Source organism: Lolium rigidum, chromosome 3 (assembly GCF_022539505.1).
Source record: "Lolium rigidum isolate FL_2022 chromosome 3, APGP_CSIRO_Lrig_0.1, whole genome shotgun sequence".
NCBI lineage: Eukaryota > Viridiplantae > Streptophyta > Magnoliopsida > Poales > Poaceae > Lolium > Lolium rigidum.
Genome location: NC_061510.1, coordinates 234,005,270 through 234,026,482, shown reverse-complemented (window position 1 = coordinate 234,026,482; position 21,213 = coordinate 234,005,270). Strand labels below are relative to the sequence as shown.

At 45.0% G+C, this 21,213-nt stretch overlaps 1 protein-coding gene, 1 long non-coding RNA gene and 1 pseudogene across 4 annotated transcripts; all 3 read left to right on the top strand.

Annotated features, from left to right (window-relative positions):
- Positions 1–672: 672 nt before the first annotated feature.
- On the top strand, positions 673–2,722 carry LOC124699120. Of its 3 annotated transcripts, XM_047231476.1 has the most exons (8): positions 673–970; positions 1,065–1,163; positions 1,245–1,310; positions 1,397–1,478; positions 1,823–1,944; positions 2,034–2,138; positions 2,286–2,436; positions 2,511–2,722. In XM_047231476.1, the coding sequence occupies exons 4-8, from the start codon at positions 1,401–1,403 to the stop codon at positions 2,661–2,663; spliced, it is 609 nt and encodes a 202-aa protein (XP_047087432.1). In that variant the 5' UTR covers positions 673–970; positions 1,065–1,163; positions 1,245–1,310; positions 1,397–1,400; the 3' UTR covers positions 2,664–2,722. The 3 variants fall into 3 exon arrangements, 2 of the variants coding, with proteins under 2 accessions (XP_047087432.1, XP_047087433.1); XR_007001280.1 differs by having other exon boundaries at positions 1,065–1,310; positions 2,034–2,179; XM_047231477.1 differs by lacking the exons at positions 673–970; positions 1,065–1,163; positions 1,245–1,310; positions 1,397–1,478 and adding an exon at positions 1,616–1,685.
- Positions 2,723–9,716: 6,994 nt separating this feature from the next.
- Positions 9,717–11,461, top strand: LOC124696188 (annotated as a pseudogene).
- A 2-nt stretch (positions 11,462–11,463) lies between these two features.
- Positions 11,464–19,363, top strand: LOC124703141. The gene is made up of 6 exons (XR_007002962.1): positions 11,464–12,289; positions 12,369–13,664; positions 14,951–15,047; positions 16,768–16,854; positions 18,372–18,468; positions 19,025–19,363. It is a non-coding gene; the product is annotated as an uncharacterized LOC124703141 (long non-coding RNA).
- The last annotated feature ends 1,850 nt before the right edge of the window (positions 19,364–21,213 follow it).

Below are 21,213 nucleotides of genomic sequence, written 5' to 3'. Positions count from 1 at the left end.
CATTATGTACATCAATTTACATTGAGATTCTACAAAATATTAAATATGATGATACTATGATACTATCTTATGATACTATGCATTGTGAGGGTAGTATCATACACTAGTATCATGTGACTAGTGTATGATATTTTCTATTGTGACTATACCTGGGCATGGGAAGCCCGGCCCGAACGGCCCGACCCGACCCGGCCCGAAAATCCCGGGCCGGGCCGGGCTTTTTCTCTCTATCGGGCCGGGCTCGGGCCATCATTCTTCAGCCCGTAATTATATCGGGCCGGGCTCGGGCCACGAAAAAGGAAATTACCATTAGATCGGGCCGGGCCGTCGGGCCGGCCCGGAAAAATCGGGCTTTTCGGGCCGCGGGCCGGGCTCGGGCCAAAATTTGCTGAAAGTTGGTCGGGCCGGGCCGGGCTCGGGCCAAGGATTTCCCGTCGGGCTTTTTTCGGGCCAGCCCGAAGCCCGGCCCGGCCCGAGAAATGCCCAGGAAGAATTGTGACTAGTCTTATTTGATGTGACGCACGTTTTGCAAAAACCACCTCAACAAATTTCCGACAGAACTAGAAGTCCTCCCATTCTCTTCGTCGGTCGTTCCTCTTGCTCCACTGGCTCGCTCTCACGCCGCTCAGGCTCAGCCGCCGCCCCACCCACCTCCGCCATCTTGCTTACCCCCGCTGGGCTGCCGCCGCCTTGCTCCCAGCGCTGGTGCTGCTTGCGAAGAAATCGCCACCGGGAAAGGTTGGATTTTTCCCGTCCTAGACATCGCCGCCGCCTTGCTTCTGTCCTGGCGTAAATGTCCGCGCCCGCCGCCGTCTCTGACTCTCCCTAGTCCCCCGCCCGAACCAAACTCAGAGCCGGAGAGTTGAACGGGAGGAGCCGCCGCATCAGCTTGTTCGCCATGTTGTCCAGGGGGATCGCGCGCGGCCGCCTCGCCGAGGAGCGAAAGGCCCGACGGAAGAACCACCACCACGTATGTCTCGATTTCATCCTCCCCCTTCTCCTGGTGTCCCTATCGCAGATGTCGCCTCGCCGACAGCTGATCTGTTTCCTCCTGGTCCTCGCAGGGTTTCGTCGCCAAGCCGGAGACGGTGACCGACGGCACGGTGAACCTCATCCGGAAAGCAAGCGTCCCGCGCCTCGCCGATCGATTGGTTGATTGATTGGTAGTCTCGAATCCCCGGGAACACCCACCTACTGCTCCGCTCGCTTGATTTTGATGCACTTTGCTTTCGATCCTGGTTAAGCTGCTTTGGTGTGGACCTTGTGAAGCTGCTCAAAAGGTTATGATTGTCCATCTAATGGGACCGTAGGTAATTCATCTATTGATTGATTTCTCGTGTTACTTGTACGTCTCATAGATATACTGGTCCTGAATGTGTTGAGGTCGGATTTGCAGGCGAATGGGGAAACTTGCAATCTTGGCTGCTGTGGAACGGCTACCACGAGCACGACACCGCTGCCGACAGCAAGGCTCCCTGGTAATCCTGTTAATTAACCTGCCAAGAGCCCCTTCTGCAGTTAACTGTTCTTGTAATCCTGCTAATTAACCTGCTAAGAGCCTCTTCTGCAGTTAACTGTTTCTGTAATCCATGAATAACTTTAGGACTGGGCGTCTGGGCCGTCACGTTAATCCCGGACAGAGAGCCACATGTGTTTTTAGATGCTTATAGAGACAAAATATAAATGTATGTAACTTGTGTAGCTCAAGTTGGATTTCCAGTTTATTTGCTATGCCGAAATGGATTTCATCTTAGTTTCCTTTGTCTTATAGCATCAAGAATTGCTATCTGATGCAATGTATGTATTCTTAATCAACATGCAGGACCTGGTTCATGAATCAATGGAATTATCGGGGCAGATGACTGAACAACAACTCAATGGCTCAAGTAATATCTGTTGTGATGGAACGAAGATTTCCTCAAGTAGTGATAAATGCCAACAAAGGTCCCAGAGATCTCAGTGTATTGGTGACTCAGTTTTTGTTCATCTCACTGACAAATCAACTTATTTCTGTCCTTACCTTTTTGTGGCAGGCCAACTCTTCCAAGCAAGCCACAGCCAGCAGCTAACACTCAGAGAACCAATGCTTCCAGCAAAACAGCAGCAGGCAACAAGAAACCTGGAAAAAGGTCTATCTGGTACTTCCCTCTTCTCGAAAAAGTCGCGCCTTAGCAGCAAGGTATTCTCCCTAGCTAATCACTTTATTTGCAACAAATCTCTTCTCCTTCGAAGACTTACCGTGCTAATTAATCATGATCTCGTTGTGTTTTTGTCTTGGGATCTAGCCATGAAGTTCGCCAAGGAGTACCAGAAGCATATGACCGGCATGGAGGAAGATCTGCATGCTCTGGGGCTGGAGCGCCTCAAAGAAATGATCAAGAAATACCTGCTCCCCACAGGGCCTCGGCGACGAGAGAGACGTCGCCGTCCCAGGAGGTAGCCAGTGCTCCGGGGCTAGCCTATATAGTAAATAGTCATGTTAACCTACTCGGGATTCTGTTTTCGCTTAGGTGTTGGCACAAGGAGCAGTCAAGAACTTGGTTGAACATTTTTCCCTTATTTTGGACAATCAAATCGGGGATGAACTCAACCTAAGTGGATCTTGGCATTGGATTCACATTTCATTTTGCGCCGAGTCATCTAAATCGGGCCGGAGGGAGTAGAAAAAGTACAGCTTGGTGGAGGAGAGGGAGGGAGGTGGCCATGGAGGAATGGAAGTGGAAGATGTTCTCCATCACCTTGGGCATGCCGGTTGCCCTGCTGCTGATGGTCAACATGTGCTGGAGCGCCATTACCGCCGCCCTCGCGCTCGTCGTCCTCGACTTCAAGAATGTCCGATCATGCTCGAGAAGAAAACTAACCAATTGCCTCTGCTTCAGGTCTATATCTTTCTGTCTGCAGTTGAATTGAATTTAAGATTAGCCACACATGTGCAGATTTTACTCTTGTTTACATCATATTAGGAAGAAAAAGTTAGAATGTGTACTACAGCAGATTAAATTTTCCACTGTGCTCTTTCTGACACTAAAATCCACACTCCAATTACCAGTTGCATATCATAATAGTTAAAAATTGATTGAAATCTTAACATATCGGTCTAACAAATGGTTAGTTGCAATCCAAGAGATGGTAGTTTGGTGGTGTTTATCTGTACCCTATTGTTGCTTACTGTGGCGTTGCTGCCAAACAAATTTCAGGTCTCATACCCACTGCTGCGGGGTGTTCATCACCGTCGACGGCTTCAATAAGACCGGCACTCCCAGCGCATTCTGGGAGTTCATGCCTTCATGGAGCCATATGCACGCATCAACACGCTGACCGGGTAGTCATCCTTTTGTTGGGGATCCTTTTCCTCTCAAGCGTGGCGTCGCATATCCCTACTGGTTAGTTCTTGTCCCTCCCCATTGCTTAAAAAGCATACCCCACTGTAGCTCAGCTTGTTAGGTGATATAATTTAGCTTGAATTGGCTGTGTTATCAAGTCTGAAGCTATTATAGATTGGTAGCAACACTGTCAGGTCCAGAACTTCTTTCGGACCGGCCAGTCGTTAGAAAGAACATTAACAGTTGAACATTTCTTTTCCAAGTCATAATTCATAATTCATGCGTGTCAATATATGCACCACTTATCTGACATACAGAATGCTCTGTATTTTGCTTCAGTCCTGCTACTCGGTGCGCGGGTAGCAGCCTTGGCAGCGCGATCTCCCCCAGAGTGGAGACCAACATGTGGCTGCTCCTGGCCTAGGTGAGCTCGGTGGCTGGCAGCCTCTCACTCCTGGGCTCGGCGGCCAACCTAATCGTTGGGTCGAGGTAATTTTGCAACTTCCTTGTCTTGTGTTATTGCTGAAAACTTGTGCATGTTTTAAGATCACCCTGCTTTTTTTCTTGAGTGATCCAAGTCTTTGAAGGCCCTTGAGTTTATGGTTTTAACTAAGTTGTGGTTATCAGATCACCTAGTTGCTTCACAGTGCACATTTAGTTACTTTTAAGCATGTTCTGAGTTGCGGGACGCACTACATGTACGTAGTTGTTTCAGAGTGCACAATTAGTTGCTTTTTTAGCATGTTCCAAGTTGCTGGACGCACAACATGTTATTTTACAGTGTGCATTTAGTTGCTTTTTAGCATGTTAAAAGTTTGTGCACACACTGTATGTAGCTGTTTTGCAGTGAATATGTAGTTGCTTTAACCAGGGATTAGTTGCTTGTCCCATTTTTATTTAGTTTCTTTATTGTTCCCTCTTAAGTTTCCTTTTCATGCATTAGTTACAGGTGGAACTGACATTAGTGGAAGAACTGACATTTGTTGCAGGTCACCATATAGGATGAGTTGTAGTTTGAGGGTTATCCATATGGATGAGTTCAGCCCGACAACGCACAACTAGATTAATTGCGGGTAGAACTGACATTAGTTGCAGGCATCCTATAGGATGACTGATTTGCAGTTGAGGGGTATCCTATAGATGAGTTTAGCCCGACAACACGAAACTCGATTAGTTGTAGTCAGAACTGACATTAGTTGCAGGAAAAACCGACTTTAGTTGGAGGCATCCAATAGGATGAGTTGCACTTGAGGGGTATTTATGGATGAGTTTACCCCAACAACACTGAACTAGATTAGTTGCTTGCGGAATTGACATTAGTTGCAGGCATCCTATAGGATGAGTTGTAGTTGAGGGGTATTCTTACAGATGTGTTCAGACTGAGAAGACGGAACTACATTAGGTGCAGGCGGAACTGTCATTAGTTGCTGGCAGAACTGACTTTAGTTGCAGACATCATATAAGATGTGTTGTAGTTGAGGGGTAGTCCTATAGATGTGTTCATATAAGAAGACGGAACTAGATTAGTTGCAGGCGGAACTGACATTAGTTGCTGGCAGAACTGACTTTAGTTGCAGACATCATATAAGATGAGTTGTAGTTGCGGGGGTATTCTTATAGATGAGTTCAGACCGAAAAAGGTGAGAATTTCCAAGCCCTGGTAACCTGATTTGTAGCAGCACGCAATGGGAATGGAGTTAAGAGTACTGATTCATGTGAAAACATGGATAATTGCTGAGAATATGAAGTAAATTTGGACTTATTGAACTGAATTGCTATGAACATTTTGATTTAAGAAAAATGATGATATTGTGTTGGTCTAGTTTGAAATGTTATCCACAGATATATAGGTCAATGCCTTTGTAGTTATGCTGATGCATTGTGCAACTCTCCTTGTTGTTATGTGTCCTTTTTAGGTATTATGGGTTAAATCATATTTTTGATTAGCTGAAATCTGTAGGTGGTTTGTGGCATTGGTGTTATTTTATACATTACCTTCTGTCTTATTACAACCCCTTCTATTTGCTGAATTGTGGAGATGGCTAACATCGTTAGTTCATGATATGTAGGTTTGGGCCATACTTCTGTCAACCAATTATTGCTGGGCTAGGATAAAACGATCGGCCATTTATAGACTGCATTGGTGCCAAGTATGTATAAGGTCCCGTCTTCTCAATATTCCATTTGATTTGGATATGTCTGTGCTATGTTGCATCCAGATACTTCCAGTTCCATATACATGATTTCCAATGGGCATGTGTATGATACTGAAAAGTATTCTCTTTATCAGCTTTGGCTCAGTCATAATCCTCACACGTATTTAATGCGGTTAAGATGGATTATTTGTCAATTGCCATCCATTTGCTCCTTATTTCTATTAAATTACTCCACAAACTAAAAGATGGCAATGATAACTGTAAGATGTATGTAGAGTGCCTTCCCTGGAAAACATGGATATTAAACATTGAAGTTCATAAAACACCAAACTAGGGCATACAATGCACCAGGAACAAGTAAATGACTTAATATTGGCCTATATATTATAAGGCAAATGATTTGGAAGGGTTGTATTGTTTCAGGGCTGGCCAGGAGCCATACATGTTGTCTTGTTAATGTAGATACTACCTCCGGTCTAAAATAAGTGTCTCATTTTGTCTAGATACGGATGTATCTAGACACATTTTAGTTATAGACACATCCGTATCTAGAAAAAGTTGAGACACTTATTTTAACGCGGAGGGAGTACATGCCAATATCCATTTCCATCTGATCTGTACTTTCCTGGGACTGTAGTGCTTCATGCCATGTCTCTTGTAACGTGATAATATTGATTCTTGTGAACCCTAATGCTGGCTTCTTATTTAGCGAATATCCATTTGGAGTATTATATATGTAGCAGGTAATCTGATCAAAAGTGCTTCCTTTATGCAGGGAACTGGCAAAGGATTCTGTTGTTTCCAGGCACTGCTTCAGATCATTACATGGTGCTCGTGAGTCCATGTATTAACCAGACATGGTTCGTTTACTTACTTGAGAACTGTGTGCATCACCATATGTGATATCATAAAGCTAATACCTTTTGTGGTTAGTAATTTCCGTTAACTGGTTTTGTACTGCAAATTTGACGATTTGTTCAAATTTTTGTTTGGTAAAGGAACCTGAAGAACTGTTTGGGATGATCTCGCAAGCATTGCTGTCTTCTGTTGACCGTGATTGCCTCATTGTGTAAGTTCCACATATCTCAAACTCCTCCATATTAATATACCAAAAATATGCATGTGTCAAACTAAAGAACCTCCAGCACGAAAATGATTGTTTGTTCTGTTTTCGCTCCTACCTTTGAAACATGCCACTGAAAGCACATGTGCCTGTGTATGTACTTTGTTACAGCACACCTTTGCAAATATTGATTGGAAGAATTTCATTTGATTGTCATGCGATCATTGCTCATGCGCTTTCGTTTGACCTGATGATACCTCCTGCCAGTATATGACATCATATGCCCTCTATGATAGTTCAGACTGTTTGGTTCATGTTTCAAGGTTGCCACTCATTGCAAGTTAGCTATATCAGACCACTTAGGGTCATATACTTTTATGTCAGTCAGTTCCTGAATTGTGGTAAGATTGCTTTAGAGTAAGCCAACGTATTATCCACATTCTCTTGCATATTCTTGATGACCCAGCTCAGGCATGTTTGACAAATAATGTGGGTACAAGAACGAAACATGCTGGGACATCTTCACTATTTTTGGATCGCACCAACCTACCATTTACTATATAGTAACCCCAGCCCCAGTATACCCATCACTTCCATTATGTCGTTACGGCATAGGAAACAAATTCTCCCACACAAATGGCGACCTTCGGTAGCATCAGCCGATCACTTTCATTATGTCAACTTATAAAAGGCTAAAAAGACGATGATCTATAATAGTCCGTGGCACTCACCTGACATGTACAACCATGCTCATGTAACTGCTTGAATCAATTCCTACAAGATTTTGACACGTTACACATAAAACTTACATTCCATTTTGATGTCTTGTTGCCCATGGGAGAGCTGGAGAAAGGAGGAGAAGGCCCGGGAGCTGCAACGCCTGTGAGCTATAGAGGCCATGATGATCATGGTTTCGTGGCGACGGGATGATGTTCCTCCGGCCAGTCGAGCTGACCTCATGGGCACGGTCGGGTGGTGGCGCCTCTGGGTGTGCTATGCTGGCGGTGTCGCGGAAGCAGCAGCTATTCCGGTGCCACTTCTGCCGGCACCAGTTCTACAGCGCTCGGTGGGCACCACACAACACGCCCCAGCGTGAGCGCACACTCGCAAGGCGCCACACGGCATGCCTCCGCCATCCACCGCGCAACGTTGCTGCGCGAGCTTCTGTGCTGTTTTCATTCATCGGACCTCCAGAGGACGCCGTCTGGCGGTGGTTTTGAGCAAGGACCAAGGGGGACGGCAGGTGGCGGTGGCCACTGTGGTGATGGAGATTAGGTGCTGCCAAAGCTTGACCGACAAGATAGCACCAACGTCGCAAACGCCACCAGAGGCCGGCCGCCACAAGGAATCGACCAACAGAGCTCACCGCCGACGAGGAACACCCAGAAAGAGCACTTCGAGAAACACCGCGGGTGCAAAACACCAAGGCTTTGCCGAGGAGGGCAGACCGGTGCCACCCGATCCAAGGATCTTGGGTTTTCATCCGGAGAACGTGGAGAAACCGCACCGCCACCACGACGCCTCCAAGAAGGGAACGACGCCCGCAGACGCCACCGCCGTGACCCAGAAGGGCAAGGGTTTCCCCTGGCAGATATAGTTCACAAACCACATGGGGTAGCGATCGTCGCCCTCACAACAGCTGTACCACCGTCACACCGCACGACTCGCCGGCACCACGGCCGAGGGAGCCGGCCAACATCAGAGTCCCTGGCACGCCCGCCAACCAACAAGACTCCCACCGTTCAGGGCCGCCGCCCCGGTATCCCACCCAAGCACCTATCGACCTGGGGAAACCGCGGGACAATGCTGCGAGGCCACCGAACGCTCACCAAGGCGTAGGGCGGCCACCGCGCATCTGCACCATCGCCGCCAGATGGGAGGACACTCCACGACACTCCACCTGCAAAAGCGGTCACTTTCAGCACCCATGGCTGCTGGTGCCAACTGATCTGGGACAGATGTGGGCTCGAAGGGGCCCTGCCCCGGCCCGAAATCGAGGCGGCCCGGAGGAGCCGCACTGCGCCTGGAGACCTCCAACCCGAGCCAGGCATGTGTTGCGCCACCGCCGGCCACAAACCCCGTCGCCCCGGTCCCTACCTGCATCACCTTTGACCACCACCAGCGCGCCAGGGCCGAGGTCGTGCCGGCCGTCGTCGGCGTCGCTCCGGGAAGCAGCCGCCGCCACGAGCACCCCGGGGAAAAGCTGTCTCCACGCAGACGCTGAAGCTCCGCGCCCAGCGCCTAGTACGACGCCCTCGCTGGCCGCGGAAGGCCCGCGCCGCCGCCACCGCGCGAGGGGGAAGGGGCCCCCCGCCGCGTGGGCTTTGCCCGGCGATGCCCTCTGGCGGCAGCGAGGCGGAGGGGGAAGGGAAGGGGACTAAGGGAGGAGCGCCGCCAGGAGGCTCTCGGTTGCTCGCCGGAGCGGCGCGAGAGCGCTAGGGTTTTCTGATCGATACTTTATTCATGGTAACCAAAGCTATCACGAGTATTGTAAATCTAACTCTATCTTTTTAAACTTGTAATCCAACCTAACTCTATCTTTTTAATAATAATGAAATAAAATGCAAAAGCCCTTTGCTGTTTCTTGAAAAAAAAAACATATCAGTCCTTAGATCTTTGTATTGGAGTTGAAGCTAAAGATTTCATGATATTTAATGAGTTATAAAAGGAATTCATATCATGAAAGCCAAGTATTGACGCGCAAAACCTGTGTTGGATTGTTTCGATAACAAAAAGGGAAGGATTTTGATGAGCATTTTTAATCCACAGCAAGAATCTAGAAATTATGCCAAGTATCGGGATGTATCCTTCCACGAATACGAGTTGGTGCGTATCTGGACGTATCCTTCCACTCCACGAATACGAGATCGAGATCCAGCCGGGGGCTTGGTTGCGTCAAAGTAACGCGACCGATTCGATTACCAATTGATTTGAACCGACCCAAATTTGGACGGGTTTCGTTGCGTGAAAGTAAAGCAACCGACCCGATTTCGATTCCAATTCCAATTCAGGTCCATATATTCTCAGAATTCCGGGAACCAGATCCAAACTCTGTCTCTGATTCCCCGAGCAACACAGCGCACGAAAACTCCCCGCGCGCGAGCGAAAACGCCCAGCTTTCCTCGAGCCGCCGCCCGCCGCCCGCCGCCGTTCGCAAAGCCGCCGCCCGCCGCCATGCCGAGTCGTCGCCGCCGCAACCGCAAGCGCCTCCTCTCCTGCGTCGGCGCAGCTTCGGTGGGCGCGCTGCTCTTTTTCGGCGCCCACTCCTCGCACATCGGCCTCGGCGGCGGTACTTGGCCGCAGCATCAGGACCAGCTCTTCCGGTCGCCGGGGCCACCGCCGCCGGAAACCCTAATGTCGATGCCGCGCCAGACGTCAGAGGCCGATCTGTCCTTCGCGCGGCGCCTGTTGCCCAACCGCCACCACTCCCCGCCGCAACTCCGGGAGGATGCCGTCCTCCTCCCGGACCGGGAGGTTCTCGTCCTGTCCGCTGACCCTGCCGTGGGGAACGCCATGTGCGTCTTCCAGGGTGGGGCGTCCTCCCCGGCGCGCGCGCTCGGGAGGCTGCCGGGCCCGGGCGCCACGCCTACCTCTGCCCCCTGCCCGGCTCAGAGCAGCCGCTCCAACCACCACCCCTGCTGCTTTCATCTTCCTCTTACTCCTCCTCGGCTGCTCCCCCTGCGACTGCCCCCGCCCCTGCCCCTGCCCCTGCCGCCGATTTCCGCAAGTTGCCCAATTGGAACGACAGTCTCGTCTTTGATTCCGCCCCTCTCCCCGGAGGCGATCTTCTCCTCTTCGCCAAGGGCACGAACCACCACAAAGGGGTCATCAACACTGCCACTTCCAACATCAAGTGCATCTACAGCAGAGACTCCGATGGCACGGTGGCCTCCTCCCCCGCCACCACTTCAGCCCAGCAGGTGATCAGGTGCCCCCCTCCACCGGCTCCTTTAAGTTCCAGCAACCTCCATGTCACAGTAGCCCTCAACGGCCAGGAGCCTTTACCCTCACTTGCCACCTACAATCCACAAAACACTGCCTTGCCTGTGACACGTGAAAGGAAATCGATCTGTGCCTGCACCATGGTTCGAAATGTCGCCAAGTTTCTGCCTGAATGGGTGAGGTACCATGCTGCAGTCGGTGTTGAGAAGTTCTTCCTATACGACAATGCAAGCGAGGATGACCTAGCAGGCCAGGTCTCGAGTTTGAGCTCTGCTGGCATTGATATCTCCACCGTGGCCTGGCCCTGGACGAAAACGCAGGAAGCAGGGCTTTCTCATTGCGCAGCCTCGAATCAACCCTCCTGCGAATGGATGTCATTCATGGACGTGGATGAATTCATCTTTTCACCAAACTGGGATAAGGTTGAGAAGCCTTCCAAATCGTTACTTGAATCAGTTGTTTCGGTTGATCCGGAGGTTGGCCAAATATTCCTCCCATGCTACGATTTTGGTCCCTCTGGCCAAACAGCACATCCGCTTGAAGGGGTGTGCCAAGGCTACACCTGCCGGCTGACGAGAGCTGAGCGTCACAAATCATTGGTCCGCCTTGACGCGGTGGCAGATTCGCTTGCAAATTCTGTACACCATTTTACACTAAAGCCTGGTTTCCAAAAAGTGTGGACCACTTTGGTTCGCATAAACCACTACAAATATCAAGCTTGGACAGAATTCAAATCGAAGTTCAAACGACGCGTGTCAGCATACGTGGCAGATTGGACAGATCCCGTTAACTTGCAATCCCATGACCGGGCCCCCGGGCTGGGAGTTGATCCTGTTGAACCAGTTGGCTGGGCGGAGAGCTTTTGCGAGCTTAAGGATTATACTATGAAGAAACTAACCGAGAAGTGGTTCGGAATTGGGTCTGGAGGCCGTGGAGCAACAACAGAGTTCAACTCTAACGGTGACATTGCTCCCTCCCCTCTCTTCCATAGCTTATAGTAGTAATATAAAATAACTAAAGCTAGTATATAAAAAACACTCAACTTGCCAAAAAAATAAAAAATATAGCCCTTAACTTGATTAGTATACACATTTTTACAAAGAATCAAGGCATGCCATTTTTACTGTTTATAACTGCATGTTACAAATGTCATTACTAACATCAGTATGTTCTCCTTGCAGTTTTCTCAGCCATTCACTGTCAGACAGTAATCTGCACTAGTTTTCTTCAAATTGAGCTAGTTTAGGATTTCTGGCCAATGATGATATATTCTGGTTCAGCTGTTGCAAATTGACCACTGCAGCAGTATGCACTGATGCACCATATTTACCTTTTGGTTTTATTGTTTTTTGCCACCTGATGCTCCTTTTGCTGAAAGTGTAAAATCCACAAGGCAGACACATCAGGAATTTGTTTCTCTTTCGACTTTACTTGGTTCAAATGATTAAAAGAAATCAATCTGAGGCGGATCAAATTTTTGCATGGTCTCTTCGACGCAAATGATATATATGAATTATTCTAAGGCCTTCTTTTTTCCTGGATGTTCTTTTCTGGTGCAAAGGATATGTGCATGAATCCATCTGAAACTCATCGGCTGGTAGAGCCTTGTGCAGAATAAAATCTGAGGCCAGATGTAGCTTAGCTCTTTTTGTTTCACTTTTGTTGTTTGGGGTTCAGTGCTTGGTTCTCTTGGTTTTCTTTTGACTGCATGGTAGTTTCTGGTTTTGCATGAGGTTATTATTGTTTTTTTACAGGTTATTGGCATGCTTCTGTTCGGTTGGCGTCACCTGTTCTTCTGGGTGCAGGTACGGTACATTTGGGAGTTTGAGTGTTCAGTTTTTGTTCTTATACTGGTTTTTGATCTCTTGACTCATTATTTTGCAGTTTGTAGTTTGGTGGGCGCCAGTGGCTGCTGCTGCCGAATATCGATATTTTGGTGAGCTATTTTTTTTCTAGATGTCTTGGTTGTTCTTCAATATTTTATGATTGGAGTTTTTTTGCGGTTTCTGATGGATTACAATTTCCCCCCCGAGATCTCACCATCCAAGGAGCTCCAGACGCGTGCTAGAAGGACCTCGCCATTGCTCGTCTTTCCTGGTTGCCTGGCAGGATATGTACCTACTTTTTCTTCGGCATTATGGCATGGCGACTGCAGGGATCTTCTCTGGTTGTTCGGTTAGGTTTGCAACTGACTTTTCTCCAATCTTTCTGGGAGAATTACACATTCTTTTCTTCCCTATTTCTCTGATTTGTTATTTCTGCAGTTTTATTTCTTGATTGTTTGTTATTGGGAGGAACTGCTATTGTCAGAGAGGGAGGTGTCACCCCCTGCGTTTCTTTGTTCAGCCCTCAGTACACAGGCAAAACTCGGTTATTCTGGATCCTAACCTTGGGCTAACCTCTCTCCTACTCTTGCTCTTTATGTGTGTGTCCTCACTTATTCTTCAGTTCGTTACCTTGCAGCCAGTATTATATTGATACTAAATCCATGATAGGTACGCGATCCCTGATCTCAACGACCTAAAATATTCTTTTGGAATATGAATCGAATAAGCATCACCATGTTTTCCTCCTGTAGGAAAAATATTTAGTATCAATTCCTATTCTACAGTTAAAGAATATGTTGAAATTCAGTTGTCCTACAAGCTCCTTAGTGTCCTTAGATCGGTTTGTTTTTCGGGGAGGCCGACCCCATGCTTTCTAGCTTATCTCGTTCTTTGATCTTATCTCGGCTAAGCTGTATGCTGCAGCATGTAATAGCGCTTGTGAACCTCGTGGCTTCATTAATTTAAAGTCGGGCATTTCATGTCTGTTATCTAAAAAAGAATCTGAAAAAGGTTAATTTCACTTCTCTGGGCGATTTGTTTTATGCTTTCCTTCCTTTTGCCGATTATGGTAATTCAGTTGTCCACCTAAAAAACTTATACTCTATGCCAGTAGTTGAGACAAGCATTTTATGACCTTTCTTTTGTCATCCGTGAGGTCGTAATTTGATATTGTGCACCATCCCTCTATTGGTCCCACAATATGTTATGTTATATATGTATTTAGAGCTTTGTCTCCTTTTGCTTGCAAACTGTTTTATGTAGGTTTGGGCCATACTTCTGCCAGCCAATTATTGCCGGGCTAGGAGAAAATGATCAGCCATTTATATGTACCATGGATTTGTATTGGTGCCAAGTATGTATTAGTTCTCGTCTTTCTGCGACTTCTTTCCTTTGTTACTTCTCAAAAGTCCAATTGATTTGAATTTGTCTGTGTGCTAATGGTTCGTTCACATACTTCGATCTACCATGTGCATGTGTATCGTAGTTATCAGTATTCAGCTTAGGGTTAGTCATAATCCTCAGATATATTTAATCCTGGGTCAAGATTGATTTCTTGTCAAGATTCATCCATTTGCTCCCTGTTTCTAATAAGTTACACCAAGAACTGAACAGCGGTCAGTTGTAACTGTAAGATGTATGGAGAGTGTCTTCCCTGAGAAAACATGAATGTTGAACCAAGTATTTCAGGAAAACCAAACTAGGGCATAAAAAGCACTAAGAACAAAGAAATCACTTAATATTGGCCTATATATTCTACATAGATGATTTGGAAGGGTTGTCTTGTTTTAGGGTTAGCTATGAGCCATACAAAGTTGCATTGTTAATGTAGGCAGTGTGCCAACATCTATTTCCGTCTGATATGTACTTTCTTGGAACCACATTGCTTCATGTCGAGTTTCTTGAAACATGATAAATATTGATTGTGTGGATCCTAGTGCTGGCTTTCTTGTCTGGCTATTATATCTGTAGCAGGTAATCTGATTAAAGTGCTTCCTTTATGCAAGGATGTGGCAAAAGATTTTGTGGTTTCTGATACTGCTTGAGAATCAGTATATGGTGCTTGTGAGTCCATGTATAAACCAGACATGGTTCGTTTACTTGATTGAGAAATGCCATCCAGAGTGCTATAGAATGCCTGTTACTTCTCTGGGCGATTTGTTTTATGCTTTCCCTCATTTTGCCGATTATGGTAATTCAGTTGTCCAAGTAAAAAACTTATAGGGGCTACTTTACTTCTCTATGACATTACTTCAGACAAGCATTTTATGTTTACCCTTCTTTTGTCGCCCGGGAGGTCGTAATTTGATCTTGTGCACAAGCAAAAGGAGACAAAAGCTCTAAAACATATATGATACAACATAAGAAAACTGATGAATGATCGCTGGCGGCCTGGTGCTGCATGCATGAAATGTTTTCCGCTGATAGTAGTTGAATGCTTTATCATTGTCATGCTGATGCCGTTGTGAAATTCTTGTTGTTGTTGTGTGTCCTTTATTTGTTCAATCTGAAATCTGTAGGATGTTTCTGTAGACACAGTATTGCTGTTATCTTGTACTGGCCCTTCTGTTTTATTTGTTATTACCAATCCTTCTGTTTGTTCAACTAAGATGGCCAACAAAGTTACTTCATGATATTTAGGTTTGGGCCATACTTCTGTCAGCCAATTATTGCTGGGCTAGGATTTCACGATCAGCTATTTATACGTACCATGGACTTCATTGGTGCTAACTGCTAAGTATGTATCAGTTCTCGTCTTTGTGCAGCTTATTTTTGTGTGTTACTTTCTTTTCAAAACCCAATTGATTTGAATATGTCTGGGTAGTGATGAGTACTCTCTTTATCAGCTTTGGCCAAGTCATAATCCTCAGATGTATATAATCCATAGTAAGATTTGGTTATTTGTCAATTGTCATCAATTACCTCCCCATTTCTACCAAGTTTACACCAAGAACTAAACAAAGGGCAATCATTACTGTAAGATGTATAAAGATTGATTTCTCTGTGATAACATGAATATTGAACCATGAAGTTCAGAAAACATCAAACTCGGGTATAAAAAGCACTAAGAGCTCATAAATGACTTTGGCATATGTATATATATATATTACGATGTAGATGATTTGAAAGGGTTATCTTGCTAACTTGTTTCAGGCTTGGCCGGGATGGAACTATCTCCACCGTTTGAACTACCACCACCCCATATAAAATGGTCGATCATACCATTATCATCGTGCTTAGGTGCACCTAGTTTTCACATTTGGATTTGTTCCATCATTAGTGGAACTAGAACCTTCATTAATGGAACTAGAACTGTTATTTGGGTTAGGGAAGTAGAATTAGATGCATCATTACTGCCACTAGATGCATCATTGTTGATAGGTTCTTTTAGCTCCCCAGAGCCACAACTATCATTACAGATATATAGGGACAGCAAGAATCAGTAAATTCCGGGGGTACTTTATTAAGCATTTCCTAGATATTGAGCTAGGCGTGCGATTCATTCTTTCTATATGCAAATACTTGGTTTCTTTCTGACTTAAAGAAAGCCTTACATCTTTCTTCGACACGTTTTCGCTGCACGCCTCTATGATAAATGAAATGGCAGACATGAACTAAGCATATAGTTGGTAAAATAATCGTAGAAAACGGAGTAGAAGATCTGAACCCAGGCATATCCTCAAACCAGGAATTCCCAGAAACAAATCGCCAAAAAGTGGCGGAATGCTCTCAAAACCAGCTTTGAATGTAGACCCGGATACAAATCTTTCACTCACTGAAAAGTGAAAACCTGTGACTATCATCCTGAAGTTGGAAGTACAATATGATGATCCAGAGAAACGTGTGGTTTCTGAACCCATTGAGATGACCCAAGAATTTTGCTATTTCGGTTTTGCTAGTCCTTGGGAACAGGGTAGCAACAGATAATTCCGAATCCACATTGGTCTTGTCCCTTCTCTCAGACTTCAAGGTCAATGGAAGCGAGTACAGTGATGTCAGTATCTGGAAAGACAATCTTATTAGAAGCATAGAGGTAATTGACAAACATAATAAAGAGGAAGAAGGAGAACTACACTTGATGATTCCAACCTACATACCCACACCAGATTTCCTGATTTTATTAGTGTGAAAGAAATTGTTGTTACACAAGTATTCACCCTTGCTTGCTCTCGTAAGCGGTGCTACAGGTGGAACAAGAGCTGCTCGAGAAGAAGCTGTAGCCGTGCTTGAGCTAGTGCTTCATACCTTAGTGGAAAAGGAAGGAAAGGCAAGGAGGATCAGTATGGGAGAGAAAGTGATTTAAGAATGTGAATATTATTTTTGAAGTAATAAAGGCAATTGCTTAGTGAAAAGCCCAACAAAACAGATTCAAGTTGGCCCGTTCAAAGTTGTATTGTTAATGTTGACAGTATGCCAAGGTCCATTTCCATCTGATCTCTACTTTCCTTGAACTGCAGTGCTTCATGGCAAGTCCCTTGAAACATGATATTGATTCTTGTGAACCCTAATGGTGGCTTCTTGTCTGGCTATTATATCTGTAGCAGGTAATCTGATCAAAAGTTCCTTCATGCAGGGAACTGGCAAAAGATTTTGTGGTTTCTGATCAAAAGTTCCTTTTTGCCAGTTCAATAGTAATTTCTGTTACAAATAATGTAAACAATTCAAGAATCCGAAGAGTGGCAGAGCTCATAAACCATAATAGCCACACCTGGAAGGAAGATATAGTCAGATCTGTCTTCCACCCATTTGATGCTGAAGAGATCCTTAAAATCCGTCTCCCAAGTTTTGACACTGAGGATCTAGTATCCTGGACACTTGAAAAACATGGAGTGTTCTCAGTGCGTAGTGCCTATAACCTGGCATTGGATTTGAGAAATCCAAACCCTCCAAGCTCCAGTACAAATTTAAATGGAGACAGAGGCCTTTGGAAAACCATATGGAATTCAAATGTTCCCCCAAAGGTAAAAATATTTACATGGAAGTTAGCTACTAACAGCCTTGCTGTCCAGGTTAACAGGAGTCGCAGGCTGCCAAGGGTGCTCCCTACGTGTTCCATATGTGGAGTTGAAGATGAAACAAGTTATCATGCAACTATGCGGTGCACAAAGGCAAGGGCTCTAAGGCAGGGCTTGGAGCTTGTGTGGAAGCTACCCCCTGAAGAAGAACTTGGCGAAACTGGGCAAGATTGGGTGCTTGTTCTTTTGGACAGCCTAAACCAAGATATGAGAAGTAAAATGATGTTTATTTGGTGGAGGTCTTGGCACCATCGTAACAACATCATTTTTGATAAGGGGGATGCTTCTGTAGATAATTCTATAAGATTCTTACAGAATTATTTAGACAATATGCAGGGTATTTCTGCTAGAAGACCGATGGTAGACAGGAAAGGCAAAGCTCCTGTATGCCAAACTCAAAAGGATTTAAGCACCAAAGATAGTGAAAGGAAGAAACCCAGTTGGGAAAAACCCCAGGAGGGGTGGATGAAATGTAATGTTGATGCAAGCTTCCTAGAAACCGAGAAGAAAGGTCACTGGGGTGCGGTCTTACGAGACCTTAATGGTGCAGTTATCTGCTCGGCATGGGGTGTCATTCCTCACTGTAGGTCTGCAGCTATGGGAGAAGGAATTGCTTGTCTACAAGGACTGGAGATTTCTCTACAATATTCCTCGGAGAACCTGATCATCGAAACTGATTGTTCTGCTGTGTTGGAAGCCTTTAGCAATGAAAACCTTAACAGGACTGATCTAGGCATTGTTGCAAAGGAATTTAGATTGAAAAAGCCTCCTGATCGTCAAGTCTCTCTAGTGAAGGTTGATAGGAACTGCAATATGGTGGCTCATTCTATATGTCAAATGAGTCGTAGAGAGTTGAGTAGTGGTGTTTTACTAAGTGCGGTTCCGACCTGCGTGTCGAGATCGGCTTGGAATGATTGTAATCAAAACCCTGTTGATTAATTAATACAATACCACTTTCAAAAAAAAAAAAAAAATAGTAATTTCTGTTATCTGCTTTTGCACTGTAAATTTGACAACTTCTTTGTTCAAATTTGTATTTGGCAAAGGAACCTGAAGAACTAGTTGAGGCAATCTCACACAAGCATCACTATCTTCTGTTGGCCATGATTGGCTTGGTGGCGGGGGAGGTTATGTTCTCAGTGGGTAAGTTCCACATGTCTCTCAATCTCTATTATACCAAAAATATGTATGTGAGTATGTGACCATCTTTCGTTCTCTGCTGCCTGACTAATGCTATTCATTATTTGGGCACTCGGTCTGCAAAAGTACGCTGAAAATGCTAATCCCCTCAACAAGTTTATTCGAACATCATGTTTTGTTGAACCAACACAAGTTTGTTATTATTTACCATAGCATTATCTATTGTGATATATGAATTAATCCGAGGCCTATTTTTTTCTTGCATGTTCTCTTCTGGTGCAAATGATGTGCATGAATTAATCTGAAACTCATCAGCTGGTAGAGCTTCATGAAGCATAAAATCTGAGGCGTCTTAGCTCTGATTAATTCATGAATTTATCAGGGGATTAGGGATATAAATTTACCTAACATACTTTTAGATTCAGACCTCAATGCCATGGTAATGGTATGACTATATTTTAACTATAGTCAGTTAGAATAGTACTGTTGACCATAACTTGTATACCACTTGAAGAAAAAGAAAAAGAAAACGGTTCATGTATCATTTGTTGGTGTGCAGATTTTCGGATTTTGGCCTTGCAGTTATAGGTGTAAATCGCAGCAAAGGTAATCTGAAGCTTCCCTGAACTTTGGGCTATTTTGCTCCTGAGTACTTATCAGATGGTCTGTCCTTTTCTTCTTGTTCTTCATCTGCAATCTACTTTCTACTGTAAACATTGATGATGTCCTATTTTGTTACGTGCAACTATATTCATACAGGGAAGTTGACTGAGAAGAGCGATGTATATGTATGTGCTGGGTGTAGGGCTTCTGGAGCTTTTATTGCGAAGGAGGCCAATTGAGAAGATGGCACCATCTCAATGCCAATCAATTGTTGCATGGGTATTCTAAAAATTAGTTAGAACTGGTGTAGTTAAGCAGTGTTCAATTTCAGCATGCATAGATTATTTCTGATTTCACCACCTGAATCTGGGCAATTTGCATTTGCCCATTCCATTAGCATATGACACATTTGATATCAAATGCAGGCCATGCCTAAGCTAATTGACAGATCAAAGCTCCCAACCATACATAATTGACCCTGTGATGAAGAACAGGATGGACCTGAAGCACTTGTACCAAGTACTACTCACAATCAACATTAGCTCATAATTGTTTCTTCCATTTGTTTTCAGGTTACTGCACTGGCTGTGCTCTGTGTGCAGCCAAAACCAAGTTACAGGCCACTAATCACAGATGTACTCATATGTCAAGCTGGCTTCTTGGAGTAGCACATTGCTTCCTGTTGAATACTTGTCCCTCTGCAGCTGGTGGTCACATGTCTACATGGCCTGAGGTTGCTCCAAGTGGCGGACGCCTCAGAGGAGCTTGCTACCGGTGTGAGGGTCGGTCGATTTGTTGTTGCTATGATTCTATCAATGACGCTAGGCTGTTAGGGTTCTTGTGCTAGTTCAGTGTAGCAGTGTTGCTTTTTTCTCTTTTGATTGCTTGATCTTCGTTCCTCTTTGTAAGAAGACTTGCTCAACACCTTGTATCGTCTGACCGAGTTGGCTTTATTATTAATTTAAAGCTGGGCTGCAAAGCCTTCTATCTAAAATAACAGATGTACTCCACTCTCTGGTTCCCTTGGTGCCCATGAAGCTCTCGGAGGGACACTGAGGGTCACTCAGGAATCTCCTCGCATGTCACAACATCTTTCTCTGCTGAGAAAAATAAAATAAAAGGGGAGATATATGATCAGTACATGGCAATACAATGGTGTCACACCGTCCAAATGTTCAGATAACTTGTGATGTTGAGTGAAGGTTATTGTTTCTCGCTCCAGTTGCCTTCCTTGGTGCTTGTCTGAGGATCCAACATATGCTTGTTGGTTGGATTGATTAGTTTTTGCGTTTGCGGACAAGAGGAGCACACATGTGATCTTCATCACACATGCCATCTTCCTTGCTCTGAAAACTGGTGTATAGATTCATACGATGAAAACATATCTCCCCCCTAAATAAATGTGACCTTGTCAGTGTGTGCTACATTTTGTGATTTGCAGAAGTATCTAATTCATATGCTTGCTTTGGTATTCTGAGCTCGATAACTTAGCTTTTCAAGATTGAATCATGATGTCAGTTGACAGGGAGTTTTTGTTCCCTTGTTCATACTCTTGTTTGTACTTGGCACTAAGTAGTAAGTAGTAACGCATCATCAATCTCACACAAGCAGGAACTGATTTCTCTACAACTTGCAATTTGCTAGTTCACGGGCACAATTATTTTTTAGAATAATAGGGGTTAACCCCAATTCCACTAATATGAAATCATAGGAGTAACAGTTTTAAAACATAAAGAGAAAACGAGCTGTTAGCATAGAACCACCACATTTCTAGCTAAATGTGATTTTGGTATCACTTTATGTTTTGGAAGCAAAAATTTACCGCATTTTGTTAAAGTTTGCGCAAAAAACACTAATCCCTCTCTGAACACGAATTGACAGATTTCTAACATATCGGGCCCACCTGTGCCAATTTGCTGACCTGTAGTGGAACCCACGACCCAATTAAGAAACTCAAAATATGTACTGAAAAGGAAAAAAAAAGTGGAAATAAAAAAAAGAATCCCCGCCAGTTCTCCGAATTTTTGTCAAAAAGGACCACCTGCCCGAGTGAAATGGCAAAAAGGACCACCTCTGGGTTTAATGGCAAAAGTGCCATGGCGGCACCGTCGCCAGCTGACACGTGGCAGCTGCCGCCGCCGGCTG